Below are 14,177 nucleotides of genomic sequence, written 5' to 3' on the forward strand. Positions count from 1 at the left end.
TACATTCATTTCAGAATTTCTCTCAAGCATATATATTTCATTTCTGCAGTACTCCGTCCTGCCTTAGTTGTAAGAATCAAGGCTTTTACTTTTGTACGTTCCTTATATATATATATGCATTGCTTCATTGTGAATTGTAAATAATTACCATGAATTGCATTTTGTATTTACATGTATCTGTATTAATATTTCAATGTTGTTTGAGGCACTGCCATACAAAAATAGAAGTAGAAGAAAAAATTATATATAAAAACTTTATCTGGCCTCTTCCTCAGTTTGAACATATCTGTACATAAAGAAGACTGAAGTTTTGTTCATTGTATTGATGAATAAATCATATTGACACTTTACTCTGTCTGTTCACTGTCATCTGGCATAATTGTGCGCTGGCTTCTGCGGTTGTGCAAATTCATGTGATCTAACTTTGCGTATCAGGGCTATTACCCCACGAGGGCAAGTACCCCCCTGGCTAAATACTGGTTAGTGGTAATGTTAAGAGTAAAGATTAGGGTTAGGGTTTGGTTTTTAGGGTTAGGAGTTTGGGTTAGGGTTAGGATTAGGTTCAGAATTAGGATTAGGATTAGGATTAGGATTAGGATTAGGATTAGGGCCAGGGGAAGGGTCCGGGGTAATTGACCTGAGGGTTATTGCCCTAGATCCCTGACTTTGTTGGCGTAGGTCGCATCGTAATCAGCGAGGTGACAGACCCGATGCGACTGTCTGCCTTTTTGTTGGTAGAATGAGCTACGTCTGGTATGCTTGCAAGAGTTTTGCGTGAGACGTGAAATAGAGACAAAAGGAAATCTTAGAGTGAGTATACTGTATGTACAGGGGAAAGCTTGTGAAAGTGGACTCTCTTACAGCAAGGTGCCACTTTTAATGAGGTAAATTTGGCAGTCCGTATATTCTATTAATGTATTCACCTGGTCTCTCTTTGGGTACGTTTACGATGAGGTACCGGTCATAACGAGGTAAAATTGATGGTCCCAACCTTGTTGTAATCGAGTTTCCCTGTATACAGATTACAATTCTTGCTTTACTGTAAAAGTAGAAATTTTCGCTGTGTTGAAATTTTTCGCATTTCGCGCAATCAGAAACTAGCGCGAAAATAAAAGCTCATGAATATATTATTGCTTGCCATATGTTCCAGTGGTTGATGTCTTGATTCCGCGGAATTAAAAAACACGCGAAACTCTTGTCACCCGGCTGAGCGCGAGAATATCCACTTTTACAGTATAAGTCATGTGATTGTCTCATGACCAATCACCATCCATTGTTTATGTAGACCATTTTAATAATGTATTACATAAATTATAGACATGTACATATGTAACATATATCTATATTTTTCTTTTCTTTTTTTCTCTCTCTCTCTATATATATGTATATGTTATCTAAAACATATATGCAGACAACTCCCATTAAAACAAATTCCTCGGTTCTGGCAGTTTTCTTTCATTTATAAAAATTTTGTTACAGTCTAACAAGAAAGTACATAAAGATGTACAGATGATAATTTTGGGACCTGAATTTTTACTAACAAGAATTTCATATAAAGGGAAAGCACTGTATATTTTACAAATAATGAATGTTTATGAGTGCAATGGACAGAATATTTCATGAGGTGAAAGATAAAATGATCCATTGAATTGGTCAAAGATTTTATCTTTCACCGAATGAGATATTCTGTCCATTGCAAGAATGAAAATCATTTATTATTTGTTTTATATAACGCCTAAAAGAGATCCTTGTCATTTCATGTTTTATTAATTTAGAAACAAGAGAGAATCTGAGATCGAGAGAGTGCTCACTGAGCGCTTTACACTAGCGCGCTGTCGGATACACACACTGCAAACGCAAGTGTTTTACACGCGTAGTGTGCCCGGCTCTCGGCATGCGTGCAATGGAGCAAATTGTATGGATCCAAGATTGCACGGTAAATGGAGTCACAATTGAACGGATGATGACATCATAGTGAAATGGGATGAATAATCAATGTCAAACAACCAACCAAATGACAAGGATCTATTTAGGCATTATATAAACAAATATGTATATATATATATATATATATATATATATATATATATATATATATATATATAAATGTTCTATATGCATTATTTTTTTTTTCAGGGCAATATTTATCAACTGTGCTGTAGTGATTGTAGCTGCACAACCTCGAAATAATAGTCATATCAGGCGAGATCTTATTTCAATTCAATCAGTTTTAATAATCTTTTCAAGAGAAGAAAAATGAAGGAAAAAATGACCTGTTCTTTTTTTTTCTTGTTAAAGTCCTTCAAAAAAGCTGACAATATTTCTTCAAAAAACACCAAAAACACACATAAATACGATACACATTAAAACTGAAAAACAAGAGAAAAGAAAAACAATATGTTTTTATCTTTATACAGATCAGATACAAAGATTTATATATAGTTGGTACCAACCACATTCTGGTATCCAAAAAACAACTATATATATATTCATATATATATATAATATATCACAATCAGTCCTCCAGAAAATTGGCAAGTCTTTTTCTTTACAAATTCTGGCGATCATTTTCGTCCTCGAAAATAATTATAATATACCTCTTTTCTATGAGTTTTTCAATACATATGGTCAAGCATAGAGCACACTAGTGGCATATTCATGCTTTACATCTTTATTTTTCTTTTTCATTCCACTGGCATTCGGTTTGATTTATGTTCATGATCCAGCAACTACGATCCATTAATCACCTAATTTGTATATCATCAATCGGCAAAGCATAATTTGTTTTATCTGACAGAAAGTGAGGGGAAGGAAAAAAGAAGAAGAAAGAACACAATATTGAGACTTTTTAAAAATATGTATTCTGCAAAAGAAAAAAAAAAATATATATGGCAAGAATTTGTACCTCACATTTAAGGGAACTGGAGTTACAAGTGTACACCCCCCCCCCCCCCCCCCCGACATATTGAAGAAAAAAAATCAAATCAATGCATTATCTTGTGATTACAAAAAGTGGTCATTAAAAAAAAAAGAATTTAGAGAATTTGCAATCTTATTTTGCATGGACTGATAATTACCTTGCTTGACTTGGCAAGTGTGTTTTGGCAGGGGTTAATACTAGAATTCTCTTCATGCAGCTGCATGTTACTCTGTGCGCTTTACATTAACAGAGATTTTGGGGGAAAAATGTAAAACTCACAGCCTTTCATTCATGCATCTACAAATTCCTGGATTGTTGCCCCGTTTGACCGATGCACATTTCTGCCGACAAGCTTCCGAACTTAGCACACCCTGGCAAATGGAAATACGTTTGTCCATTTTGAGGAGAGAAAAAAAATAGCGCTAATCACCTTGTACGTAATCACTCAGCGAAGCACGTTTCAGATCACATTCAGAGTTTCAGGCTGTTCAGACAATTATCATTGGCTGTAAGCCGAAAATAAGTCACACATGAACTCTTTGATAGCGCCGAGTAAAGTTTTGCGACAGAGGTGAATGTCGGGTCATGCTAAGCTCTGCCTCTTATAATGTGGTGTTCTATGGGTCAAAGCCGTTCGTACGACAAACACGCAGCGACAAAAGTGGACAAATCTCGACTGGAAAATATCCCCGCAAGACCTGCACACACTGCCGGTCAAACGTGATTTACAGAATGTGAACAGCAGAAACGTGATTCTAATTCTAGTTTAGTTTACTTCTCAGATGCACAAACACCAAAAAAAAAAAAAACACAAAAAAACTGTAAAGGTATTAAACACCCTTATAAAACACATTCACAAATACGTTCTTTTTCACCATCTGAGAGGGTTCTTTGGCTGAAATTTTATATTGTAGAAACGAACGAAACAAAACAGCACTTTTAAATTGCAGCATGTACTGTTCCCGCGGACTAATGACCTTCGGTGACTGGTATTCCTGAACAGATCTTTGGATGTACTACGGCAATTGGTAACGTTACTTTTTACTTTACTGCAACAGATTCTCTTGCAAGGTTGGGACAAGGATGAAAACGATGCGAGAAAGTTAAAACAGTAAAGGAACAAAACAAAAACTTAATCCTGTAGATCAATGACAGACTGCATGGTAGTCAGATAATATCATTCAAAACCTCTCCAAGACCTAGAGAGAAGGAAAGAGAGAATAAAAAAAAAGACATGCATTTTTTTTCTCTCTCTTTTCTAAAAAAGTGGATCCAGCATGTAAGCACAGGGATGCGCAAAGCGGGATGGGAAAAAAAAAATAGAAACGCATTCCTTTAAGAAAGAGGATAAGAACATGCACGTAACACACAACAAAATTATGTCTGTTTTCTTTACAGATATTCTAGCTGATAGTAAAACTTCACATAATTAATAACAATAATATTAATTCATAACTACATACAAACAACATCAGATTTATCTATTTTGCCTGACCTATTAAAAACACTTTATACATAGAAACTTTTTTTCCCCTCGTTTTAACATCTCTTGATCACTCATCCATGAAACAGGACAACTTGAAGGAAAAAAAAAACAACGAAAACATAAAAATAAAGACCGCTTGAACGAGAACCCCGAAATGCAATATAAATATATCTCTGAAACATGGAACAGATAACAAAAGACATTCACGAAGCATCAAGCTTCAATTTTCATCATGCAACATTCATATACAAAAACAGAACATATGATCTCAAAACGAGCACATCTTTGTTGCAGTCCTTATAACTGCATATAACTACCCATTCTCTTTTTTTTTTTGCTTTTCTCTCTGAAAGCATGAATGCTCTACACTGTTCAGATTTCTCTTATGGTATATCTCTACCAACTCATGGATGTTTGCTATCCTATAGGTGTGATTTGCCCATCACAGTCCATGTCCATTCTTTAACTGAGAAAAGGAGCATTAGAAACGTTCGCTGCCAAATTGCATCATCACCTACACGACTTACAACCATTGGACACACTGGTTTCCCCCTCGGGTTATGTATGAACTTTCTAAATCTCTTTGATTTCTCTCAACATGGGACTTCAGTCAAATTCCTGCAGCCTTTCACCCAATCTTGGACAAAAAGATTTGTATTGCAAAAGCATCACTGCATCCGAACCCCGGGAGGTGATAAATTATGTACGACTATATTTATCACTTCCCTCTGCAACCACATTTTACATGTCTCTGCAATCACGGACTAGACTATATTATGAAACGTGCCGGTTTCAATACGTATTCAGACTGCAGGTATTCCACTTGCCTTGCACAGGTTTAAATCCAAGGCAGCCGAAAAAGGTTGTGCTGGCTTAATCTTGCCCGATATCGCAACAGTCAAGCAATAGCAAAGATGCATTCAATTGCAAGTAGAAATTGAACTAGCAAGATGCACTTGAACCTATCATGTCTTTGGGTAATTTTTCTGCAGTGATCATGATCTGGGCCTCGCTCAAATTGGCAACTCTGAATTTTACTATGCATCATGCATTTGAAAAAGACTGGATTGAACTGGTTGAATTCATTAATTCTGCACACAATTAGAAAAACAAAGCAAACATTGCCCTTTTGAAAGAGAAATCTAAACTTTAAAATAATTCTAAAATGTTGTAACCACTGATGGGTCACCTTTGAAGTTGGCGATTTTAGTGATGTTAAAATAAAGGACAGTTTTAGTTCTCCCTTATGAAATATTAACGATGCAAAATAAAATTGTAGTAGAAAGAAATTTGGTTTTCGTGTGGACTTAATGGATTAAACAACCAGCTCATTGAAGGGTTGGGGGGGGGGGAGAATTTGAGTACTACATTTCAATACATTCAATTCATTGACATTGCTGGAATCTCAATTCATATTGTCATGAGAGCCTTGTATGTAAATAGCTTAAATTCCACAGGGCTACTAGGAAGTAATAGACACTGCCCAGTCGTAGCATCCTGTTCTTAAAAAAAAACAGATATGTACAACTGCTATTTTGTTTGTTTGTTTTTATGAGAAATGACTACCGCTATAAAAGCCAAGTATGTGCCTGGAACTGAAGTACAAGAAATTTGGATTCAACTCCTGTCTGTTGCCACAGTAACCAGCATGTCCCTATCTGTTTGGTAGTAATTCTGTTACACACAGAGAATAGATAACAGTTGATTTCTTTCACAAGGAAAGGTCTTGGGAATTAAAAGCAAATTCTGAGTCACATGGTAGCAATTCCCTGCATGATGAAAAGCTTTCTTTACGTCACGTAACACACCCATTTTCTCATTCATGTTTCATGTCTACATTCTACTTACGTAAACTTTACAACAGCAAAAAATTCGGTGGAAAAATTAACAAGGCCTTTTCAAGTTTCTCGTAATACTCTTTGATTTTTTTTTTTTGTCTTTGGTATTTGATGAGAACACAGGAACAAGTCAAATCAATCAATATATTAAAGCGAAAAACAAAAATATGTTCATCTAATCATTATAAACAAGTTGAATGGGAGACTTTGTAAGTCAATACAAAGAAAACCAGCTCAGATACACAGAAACTGCACAATCTAATCATAAATAATTTTTACAATGTGGCTGAATTCACTTAATTTTGCTCATTGCAAGGAGCACCTACAAAAAAAAAGCCATGTCACAAACTGTGTAAAACAAGCCTTTATAACTTATTACATCTTCAGTTCCAAAAGAAAAAAAAAATCATTACATCCAAATATTGTCCAAGTTGTAAATATCTTGATACCATTTTCTCCTATTTACAAGATCTCATCTCCATCTTCCATTAGAAAAAACAAAATTAAAAAAATGATGCATCATTTGTACACCTCCTTTGGCAAAGTTTGTATATGCATTGGTGTTGGGGGTGGGGGGTGGGAGAAAGTAGTGAAGGAGCAGACCCTAAGATTGCTCTACAAAGCCAGGGTACCTCCTTTGAAAATGTTAGGTGCCTGGCATTTTGCGAGAATTGCAGTTACTATAGGGAAAATTGAAACAGATCGTGTCCCCCCTAATGAACGAGGGGAAAATGGAAATGTGGGAGAAGTTCACAAGCTAATAACAGCCAGTCCACCACGTTTCTCAAAAGTTTTTAAATCTTAGCATCCAGAGGAATGGTTCCTCTCTGTGTGCAAAGCTGATTTTTGATGGGAAGAGTACAGTCCAACAAACAGAACATGAAAAGTTTCATCAAAATTGGACCAAAAAATAAAGAAAATACAAAAGGTGCAGTATTCTAGATCTTAACATGCTTCTCACAACATGGTGGTTTCGGCCACAGTCACTTACGCACACTGGACGAAGTGCTGCTGACAACGTTGCTTGAAAATTCTTTGATTGGATGGTTAAAAAAAAAATAAAACCTTTCCAGTGATACCTCACTTGTTGCATAACAAGGAATATTCTTGAAGTCATGATTATAATATCACAATTTCTTATTATTAATTTCTTAATTTTTTTCAACAGCTTTAATTGCAAATATTTCAAATTAACAAGAATGACATTAACTCATTCTAAGATCAACTCCTCAGTTGTAACTGTGAATGATATCACCATTCATGGCAGACAAGTGGAAACATAAAATTCTGCAACTTTCTGCCGATTTTTCACGAAACTTTTCTTGTTCTGTATGTTTGATTTTGACCTCAACTGTCAATTTCTATCGAGGCAAGGGGTGCATTCTTTACTCTCACCCAACGGTGAATCGAAAAATTAATTTTTGGTTGAAAAAAGGACATGCAGATGAGTTCCGGTTGACAACTTTTGCGTAGACTTACAGGAAGGTCCAAAATGGGAGGATGATAATGATAGAAAACATGAATAGTTCTGAACAAAAAACTGGTAGATGTTGAACTTCTTGTCAGGTACTTAATTTCAAACTACGTACAATGATGAGCTATGTTTAAGAGAACTACGCTCCGTCCACTACGAAGAGTCAACCCACACAACTGTCACTTCTTGAAACACACAAAACGTAAAAGCAAAACAAAGACATCGAGTTGGTTTCACTCCAAATATATTCAAATCCTGAGTGTATAAGGATGATTTCTGATCCCTTTTCACATACTACTCATCATCTCTCTCTCTCTTGACATCGCACCGCCAAATCACTGGCCTTCTCCTAGTGGAACAGACTCATCCGAGTGTCACCATGGCAACCCTCCTCCTTGACTGGCATCCGGCTCGCGGTTTCTCTCTGCACCCTGTGCAAAGCTCTCCGCCCATCTCTGCTCCCCTCCCCCTTTCGTCGGAAGAATCGGACGGATCGCCCGATTCCCGAGTCTGACGCCCGCTCCTGAATGAAGAAGCATTAAAGTCTCTCTCTCGGCATGCACTTCCCGAACTGTGGCCCCCCGCGATCCGGGACGAAACTGCCGGAGCCTCTTCTCAGGGAACTGTGTGGTCAGCAAAGACTTTTGATAGGGGATGGTCATCTCAGATCCGCTCTGATTCCCTGAAGGACAGCTCAACCCAGCTGCTTGACATTCTTGGTGATCGTGATCATGTGGTCTCCGTGTTCTCCTAACTACCACATCCAAACAATCTTTTTTTATCTCTTCAAACTGCTCAAGCAGCCACTTGCGGTCATCATACACAGGTTAACTCGTCACCCGAGCTAACATCTACAAAGCGCCATATTCCAGAACGCCTGCACTCGAGCGATGACTGCAAAGAAGTCTGGCGAATAATCTCCGCTATCACTTGATTTTTTTCGTTCTTTTTTTTTTTGGTTTTTCTTCTAGTTAGCACCAGTGGTACACATGGCATGACAGTCTGTAAAATCATCTTTTACAGAAAGAAATAAATGGGTGGAGATTTTTGTCTCTGGAGGGCTACGGGGTAATGAAGGGGGAGGGGAACAGGTGGAGGAAGGGGAAGAAAAAAAGGGCGGGGTCGGCACAGAGCGATTTTCAGAGGTAACCGAGATCAAGAGCATGATGTAACGCTGCAAGGTCCGAGTGACTTGTTACTCTCCAGAACGGGAAATCCAGCTGCACAGAGAGACGGGAAACAAAACAGAGAGATGACGATGTGACTCAACATCATTCACTTTTTAACAAATCTTTCTCAAGAGCCATTTCTTCTCACTAATGCAATCTAATTTTGCTTCGAGGTTATCAAAACTGAAGATGCTTGGCGTAGAATATGGGTGAAAAATGAATCAATTCGAATCAATTATTCAGGCCATTAGCCAGGCAAGCCTTAATAACAATGCAATACACAAATGAGATGAGATATAATCTAAAATCATATTCAAAAATCTGTAGAAACTAAAAATATGAAGGACAGTGAAATATAAACATACTTATAAACAAATTTATATTTTGTATATTCTTGTATACTGTAAGAACAAAAATTTATGGGTGCATGAAACTTTCACAAATTTTCGAAGGGGCCAAGACTCACGAAAATGGCTGTTGGCTCTAATTCACGAAAGTTTCATGTCGTGAATGTTTCATCGTCTCCAACGAAACATCTCTGAGAAAAACTCACCTGCTTGGCAGCCGTCTCTTCATCTTTGGCATCACCGATGGCAACGTAGGTGACTTTCCGGCCGAAGCGGGCCACGATGCGCTCGAAGCAGCTCTCCTTGCCGACCCTGGTGGCGCTGTACACGTTCTCGATGTTGAAGACCCCGCCGAGACCGTAGAGCAGGACCTTTGCGACGGCCGGAACCAGTTGGGTGGTCGTCACTAACACGTTGATGCAGTTTGACCTGTGGTAGGATGGAGGTAATGATAAGTTTTGACCATAACACTGCACACTCTCAAGATCCAACATCACTTTTACTACTGCAAGATTAACTGCTCTATTTCATTCCAGATTTCTGTATTTTGATGCATATACGTACAAGCATGTCCAAAATGTGAAATCACTTAAGACCTACATGTATGCCAAGTTCTCTTTAAACTTCGAATAGACTTAGATATCTTAAGCAAGGTGCTAGGAGTAACTCTTATCTTCAGACATAAATCATTTTATTGTTATTTTGTTGCTTTCCTGATCTCGGGTCTGAAAATGATTTACCACGTCCTCACTTGACCCTCCCGAACATCACACGACGTGAAACTTCAGAGTGCTATCCTTTCCACTTAATGCAAAATCTTTTACGCCAGGCATTACGTTCAGGTAGCCTTCGATTTCAGGATGTCGGAAAGAGAGAAGAGTAAGTAAATCTGAAAATGCCTGCAAGATTGGATCGCTACATCCAGAAAATATCCAGGATGGCATTCCAGTTTCACTCTCATCCCCAGCCAGAAGAAATAATCACTGCTCGGAAACTCTATATTCTCTTAACTCCACTTTCCCTGTCACTTAAAACTCCAGATCCTATGACTTTCTTTTCAGGATAATTAGAAACAGAAATTCAATATCGGCAACAAAAGAAAAAGGGAGAAGAAATAAGAAACAAACAAGCAATGAAACAAAACAAAAATCAAAACACAAATAGAGTAGCTACATGTAGTTGATACACAGGGAAAAAACCATGACAAGATATCACATTGCAATCAAGCTAAAACCCTCTGCGTAAAACTTTTGGATGACAGTTCATTCCTTTTCTTCTTCTTTTTTTGTTAGTATAAGAAATTGATTTCATGGAAATTATCCATATATGAGAAAGTGCAATATGCTATATCATAAAACACTTTGTTTGCTTTACTGCTTTAATAATCACTGGGGGAAAACATCTATCACTATTAGCGAATGATTCCATTTCTTCCCATACGATTCATGATTAGGAACACACCACAGCACAGTGGGATAGTGATATTTATGTCGTAGGTGTTAACCGAATAAATTGCTCCTATGATCAATTCTCTGCATGCCTATATAGTTTGCAAATTGGCAATGCAGTCTGAACAAGAAATTCAAAATGGAGCGGGTACGTTCGATCCATCGTCGCCAAGAGATTGCCGTCGGAAAGGGATGGACAGAGGGACGTACCTGGAGTTGATAATGGACAAGGACTTGAGGGCGATGGTCAGCCACGAGTCCGTCATGGCCTCAATCTCCGCCCTTAGCTGCAGCCACTGCTCCCTCTTCTGTGGACCCAACAGACCTGCAGACAGACAAATATGTGTGACAGACAGACGGAATGATGAATGCATAGATCTGTCTATAAAAGCACTCGCTATCTCTTGACACGTTTGCAGAGTATCATTTGTAAAGTGCTGGCTTTTAAGAATGGCATAGAGACAACTATCACCAAGGTCACGTGGATTGTGCAGATTGCACTTTCAATGAGAATTCAGGGTTCAAGCCTCCCATTACTTCACTCCCATTCTCCAGAAACAGCCTTGTCAGTGACCCTTTTGAGAGTCCGTGTTGTCCACTGAAAGCAAGGATTTCTGCCTAAAAAAACATCAAATCCCCTAGCCTGAATCGCAAAAAAGTCATTTAAATTAAGATAAGATATACCATTCAAGCACACTCATCATATTGCATGTCTGTTGCTGTACAGTATGCATGCATGTGACCACGCAATTATGTAGTAAACATTTTATACAATCCATATACTAGCTTTGAACAATTGATCTTTTGTGAATTTCTGTCTGCAACATGATCTCACCTCCGACATTGTTCTTGTACGAGCTGTAGATCTCCTTGATCCTGCGATACCGGTAGGCCAGCTTCCTCATCCAGTCCACGCCTCCCCTGACGCCCGTTGCCAAGCACAGGTTGGCGCTGGTCGCCGCGGCGTGGAAACCGTCCGTCTGGAAATTGTAATTGCTGGCCAGAAAAAAAGAGAAGAAAGGCACAGAAATGGCAAACGTGAAGTTTTATTAATTTGAAAAAAATAAGGGCTATTATGGAAGTACTGATTTCACTGATACCATGATAATCAATCTTTGAGACTTTGCTGAAGCTTTGAAATGTGATTAAATAATTGCAGTTCTTCACACACTGTATCTATCACATTGCAAATCATTAGAAAACTCTCAGTGTATGAGGTGAGGAATTCTCAAGTTTACGATAAGAATTGTTGCTGCATTTTCAATCTGAATGAATGAATCAATTAATCAATCATTCAAGTAATCATAGTTCCATCACTTCACAAAAAAAAGAACAGATGCTACATTTATGACGTGAATGACTGAATTGATCGATTACTGTTTGATCAATTCAGATCTTGCCTAGTAAAGAATGGATGAAACATATACTATCTGAACAAATGAATGAGTAAATGAATATATGAATGAATGTATGAATCAATCAATCAATCAGTTTAGTATCCTCTCAAATCTTGCTTATCAAAAAGGAATTAATGCTACATTAACGATCTGAATGAATCAATCAATCAAACAATTAAGCATTATTCTGCTACTTCAAATCTTGCTTTAAAAAGAATAAATGCTACTTTTATGATTTCAGTGGATGAATGAAATAATGAATGAACAAGTCAATCAATGTTTTATCCCCTCTTCATCATTAAATCTTGCCTAGAAGGAATGGATGCTGTACTTACACTACGAGTGAGTGAATGAATGAGTGAATGAATGAATGAATGAATGAATGAATGAATGCATGAATGAATGAATGAATGAATGAATGAATGAATGAATGAATGAATGAATGAATGAATGAATGAATGAATGAATGAATGAATGAATGAATGAATGAATGAATGAATGAATGAATGAATGAATGAATGATTGAATGAAGGAATGAATGAATGAATGATTGAATGAATGAATGAATGAATGAATGAATGAATGAATGAATGAATGAATGAATGAATGAATCAATCAATCAATCAATCAATCAGTTAATGAATCAATCACTGTTAATATATACTACCTCAAATCTTGCCCGTTGTCGTCCGATGCTACATCGTCTATGTGAACTTGATCGCATTCCTGTAACAGCAAAGAAGAACATGGGCGGGGAAACAATCAATCATGTGAAGTGGGGAGCTGGAAAAGCCATCGCCGAACAAGAAAACCTGCTTATTAATGAGCCTAACGAGGGGACATGTGGATGTCATCTACAGCACCCATCACAGGCAAGCACTGACAGCAAACAAATACTTGTTCTAGACATGCTCATCCAGATGTCTCTTTTTTTTCTAAAGTGAAAATAGACAGCGCTTTCACATTTTCCACGCACATCTGTTCTGCATTTGAAAACTGATTGATTTAGTAAGGGTAATCTGAACCCTTTTCATTTTAATTTAGTTGTTTCATACATGTAGGACCTAATCAAAGATTGAAATGGTGTTCTCCATATACCTGGTAGCTTTTTATTCTTTTGTTTTTCAGTGTCTTCTTCTTGGTTCTTATTTTATACAGCACATGCTTATCACGAGCATGTGTAGAATCAATGCTTATTTCAGTCTGGTCACTAGGCTTTCGGAAGAAGGTTATGCAGTGTGGCAAGTCATTAGAAAATGGACTTCAAAGGTGTTGGGGCTTTTTCCCTCAAGATTGCGTGAAAGATATTGTGACAAACAAGGTGCTCATGTTCCCACAAGACCAACTGTTTTGCAACAAAAATTTTGACAATCGCATATCTGTATCTGCCTCAATATATGTGATATCTGTCTATCTATCTATCTATCTATATTCGTTACAATAATATAATTTCAATATATTTTCCCATGTTTATACACTTCTGCTGGTCACTAATGCGAAAGAAAAAGCTTTCAGCTCATACGACCTCTGGCAAAATATTGTAATGTTAGTTTGATTTCGCCTTTCGATGGAATCCAAGAAAAGAAGGGGGCTGGCTCATAGACTAAATTTGAGAAGTATTGTACAAACCTAAACTAGACTCAATCTTTTAATTCCATTTTTTTTTTTTTGTCGGTGCACATTTTAGTGAGGTGGACACACTGAAACAAATCAATCTGATTAAATTTCATACGCTCATCACTCTCTTTCTGACACAGAATGACAGATTAATGAAGAATATAAGATCTGTCAGAAAGTTAAATGATAAACCAACTGTAGATATTCTCTCTCTGCCACTGACTCCAAATTGGTCAAACATGCATCACCATCTAATCATCGTATACAGTTGATGACCTCCAGTTATCAAATTGCATGATGACAAAAACATACATTCACACACAACAAAAATCAAAATTAATGATGATCATTTTCATAGGAGGTGTTAAAAGGGGTTTGTGTGGTTTGACTAGTTCGAGATTGACGGCGTCCCGAAGAGGAAAGAATCAACATGCCACGATTGACGAATGACCCCCTCGCTTGGCTGCCGGTGTGCGCCCGG

At 37.5% G+C, this 14,177-nt stretch overlaps 1 protein-coding gene across 3 annotated transcripts in view; it reads right to left on the minus strand.

Moving 5' to 3' along the window:
- Positions 1-8,775: 8,775 nt before the first annotated feature.
- Positions 8,776-14,177, minus strand: part of LOC139716061 (protein phosphatase EYA1-like) — a 418,852-nt gene continuing 413,450 nt past the window's right edge. For all 3 annotated transcript variants that reach the window (XM_071627624.1, XM_071627632.1, XM_071627617.1), the window contains exons 12-16: positions 12,747-12,805; positions 11,518-11,678; positions 10,893-11,007; positions 9,441-9,663; positions 8,776-8,938 (exon numbers count right to left, since the gene is read on the minus strand). In XM_071627624.1, the coding sequence (XP_071483725.1) occupies positions 8,858-8,938; positions 9,441-9,663; positions 10,893-11,007; positions 11,518-11,678; positions 12,747-12,805 (639 nt within the window). In that variant the 3' untranslated portion in view covers positions 8,776-8,857. The remainder of the gene's footprint in view (positions 8,939-9,440; positions 9,664-10,892; positions 11,008-11,517; positions 11,679-12,746; positions 12,806-14,177) is intronic.

Source organism: Diadema antillarum, unplaced genomic scaffold (genome assembly GCF_040938485.1).
Source record: "Diadema antillarum isolate AM-2024a unplaced genomic scaffold, OU_Dant_1.0 scf00000006, whole genome shotgun sequence".
Classification (NCBI taxonomy): Eukaryota; Metazoa; Echinodermata; class Echinoidea; order Diadematoida; family Diadematidae; genus Diadema; species Diadema antillarum.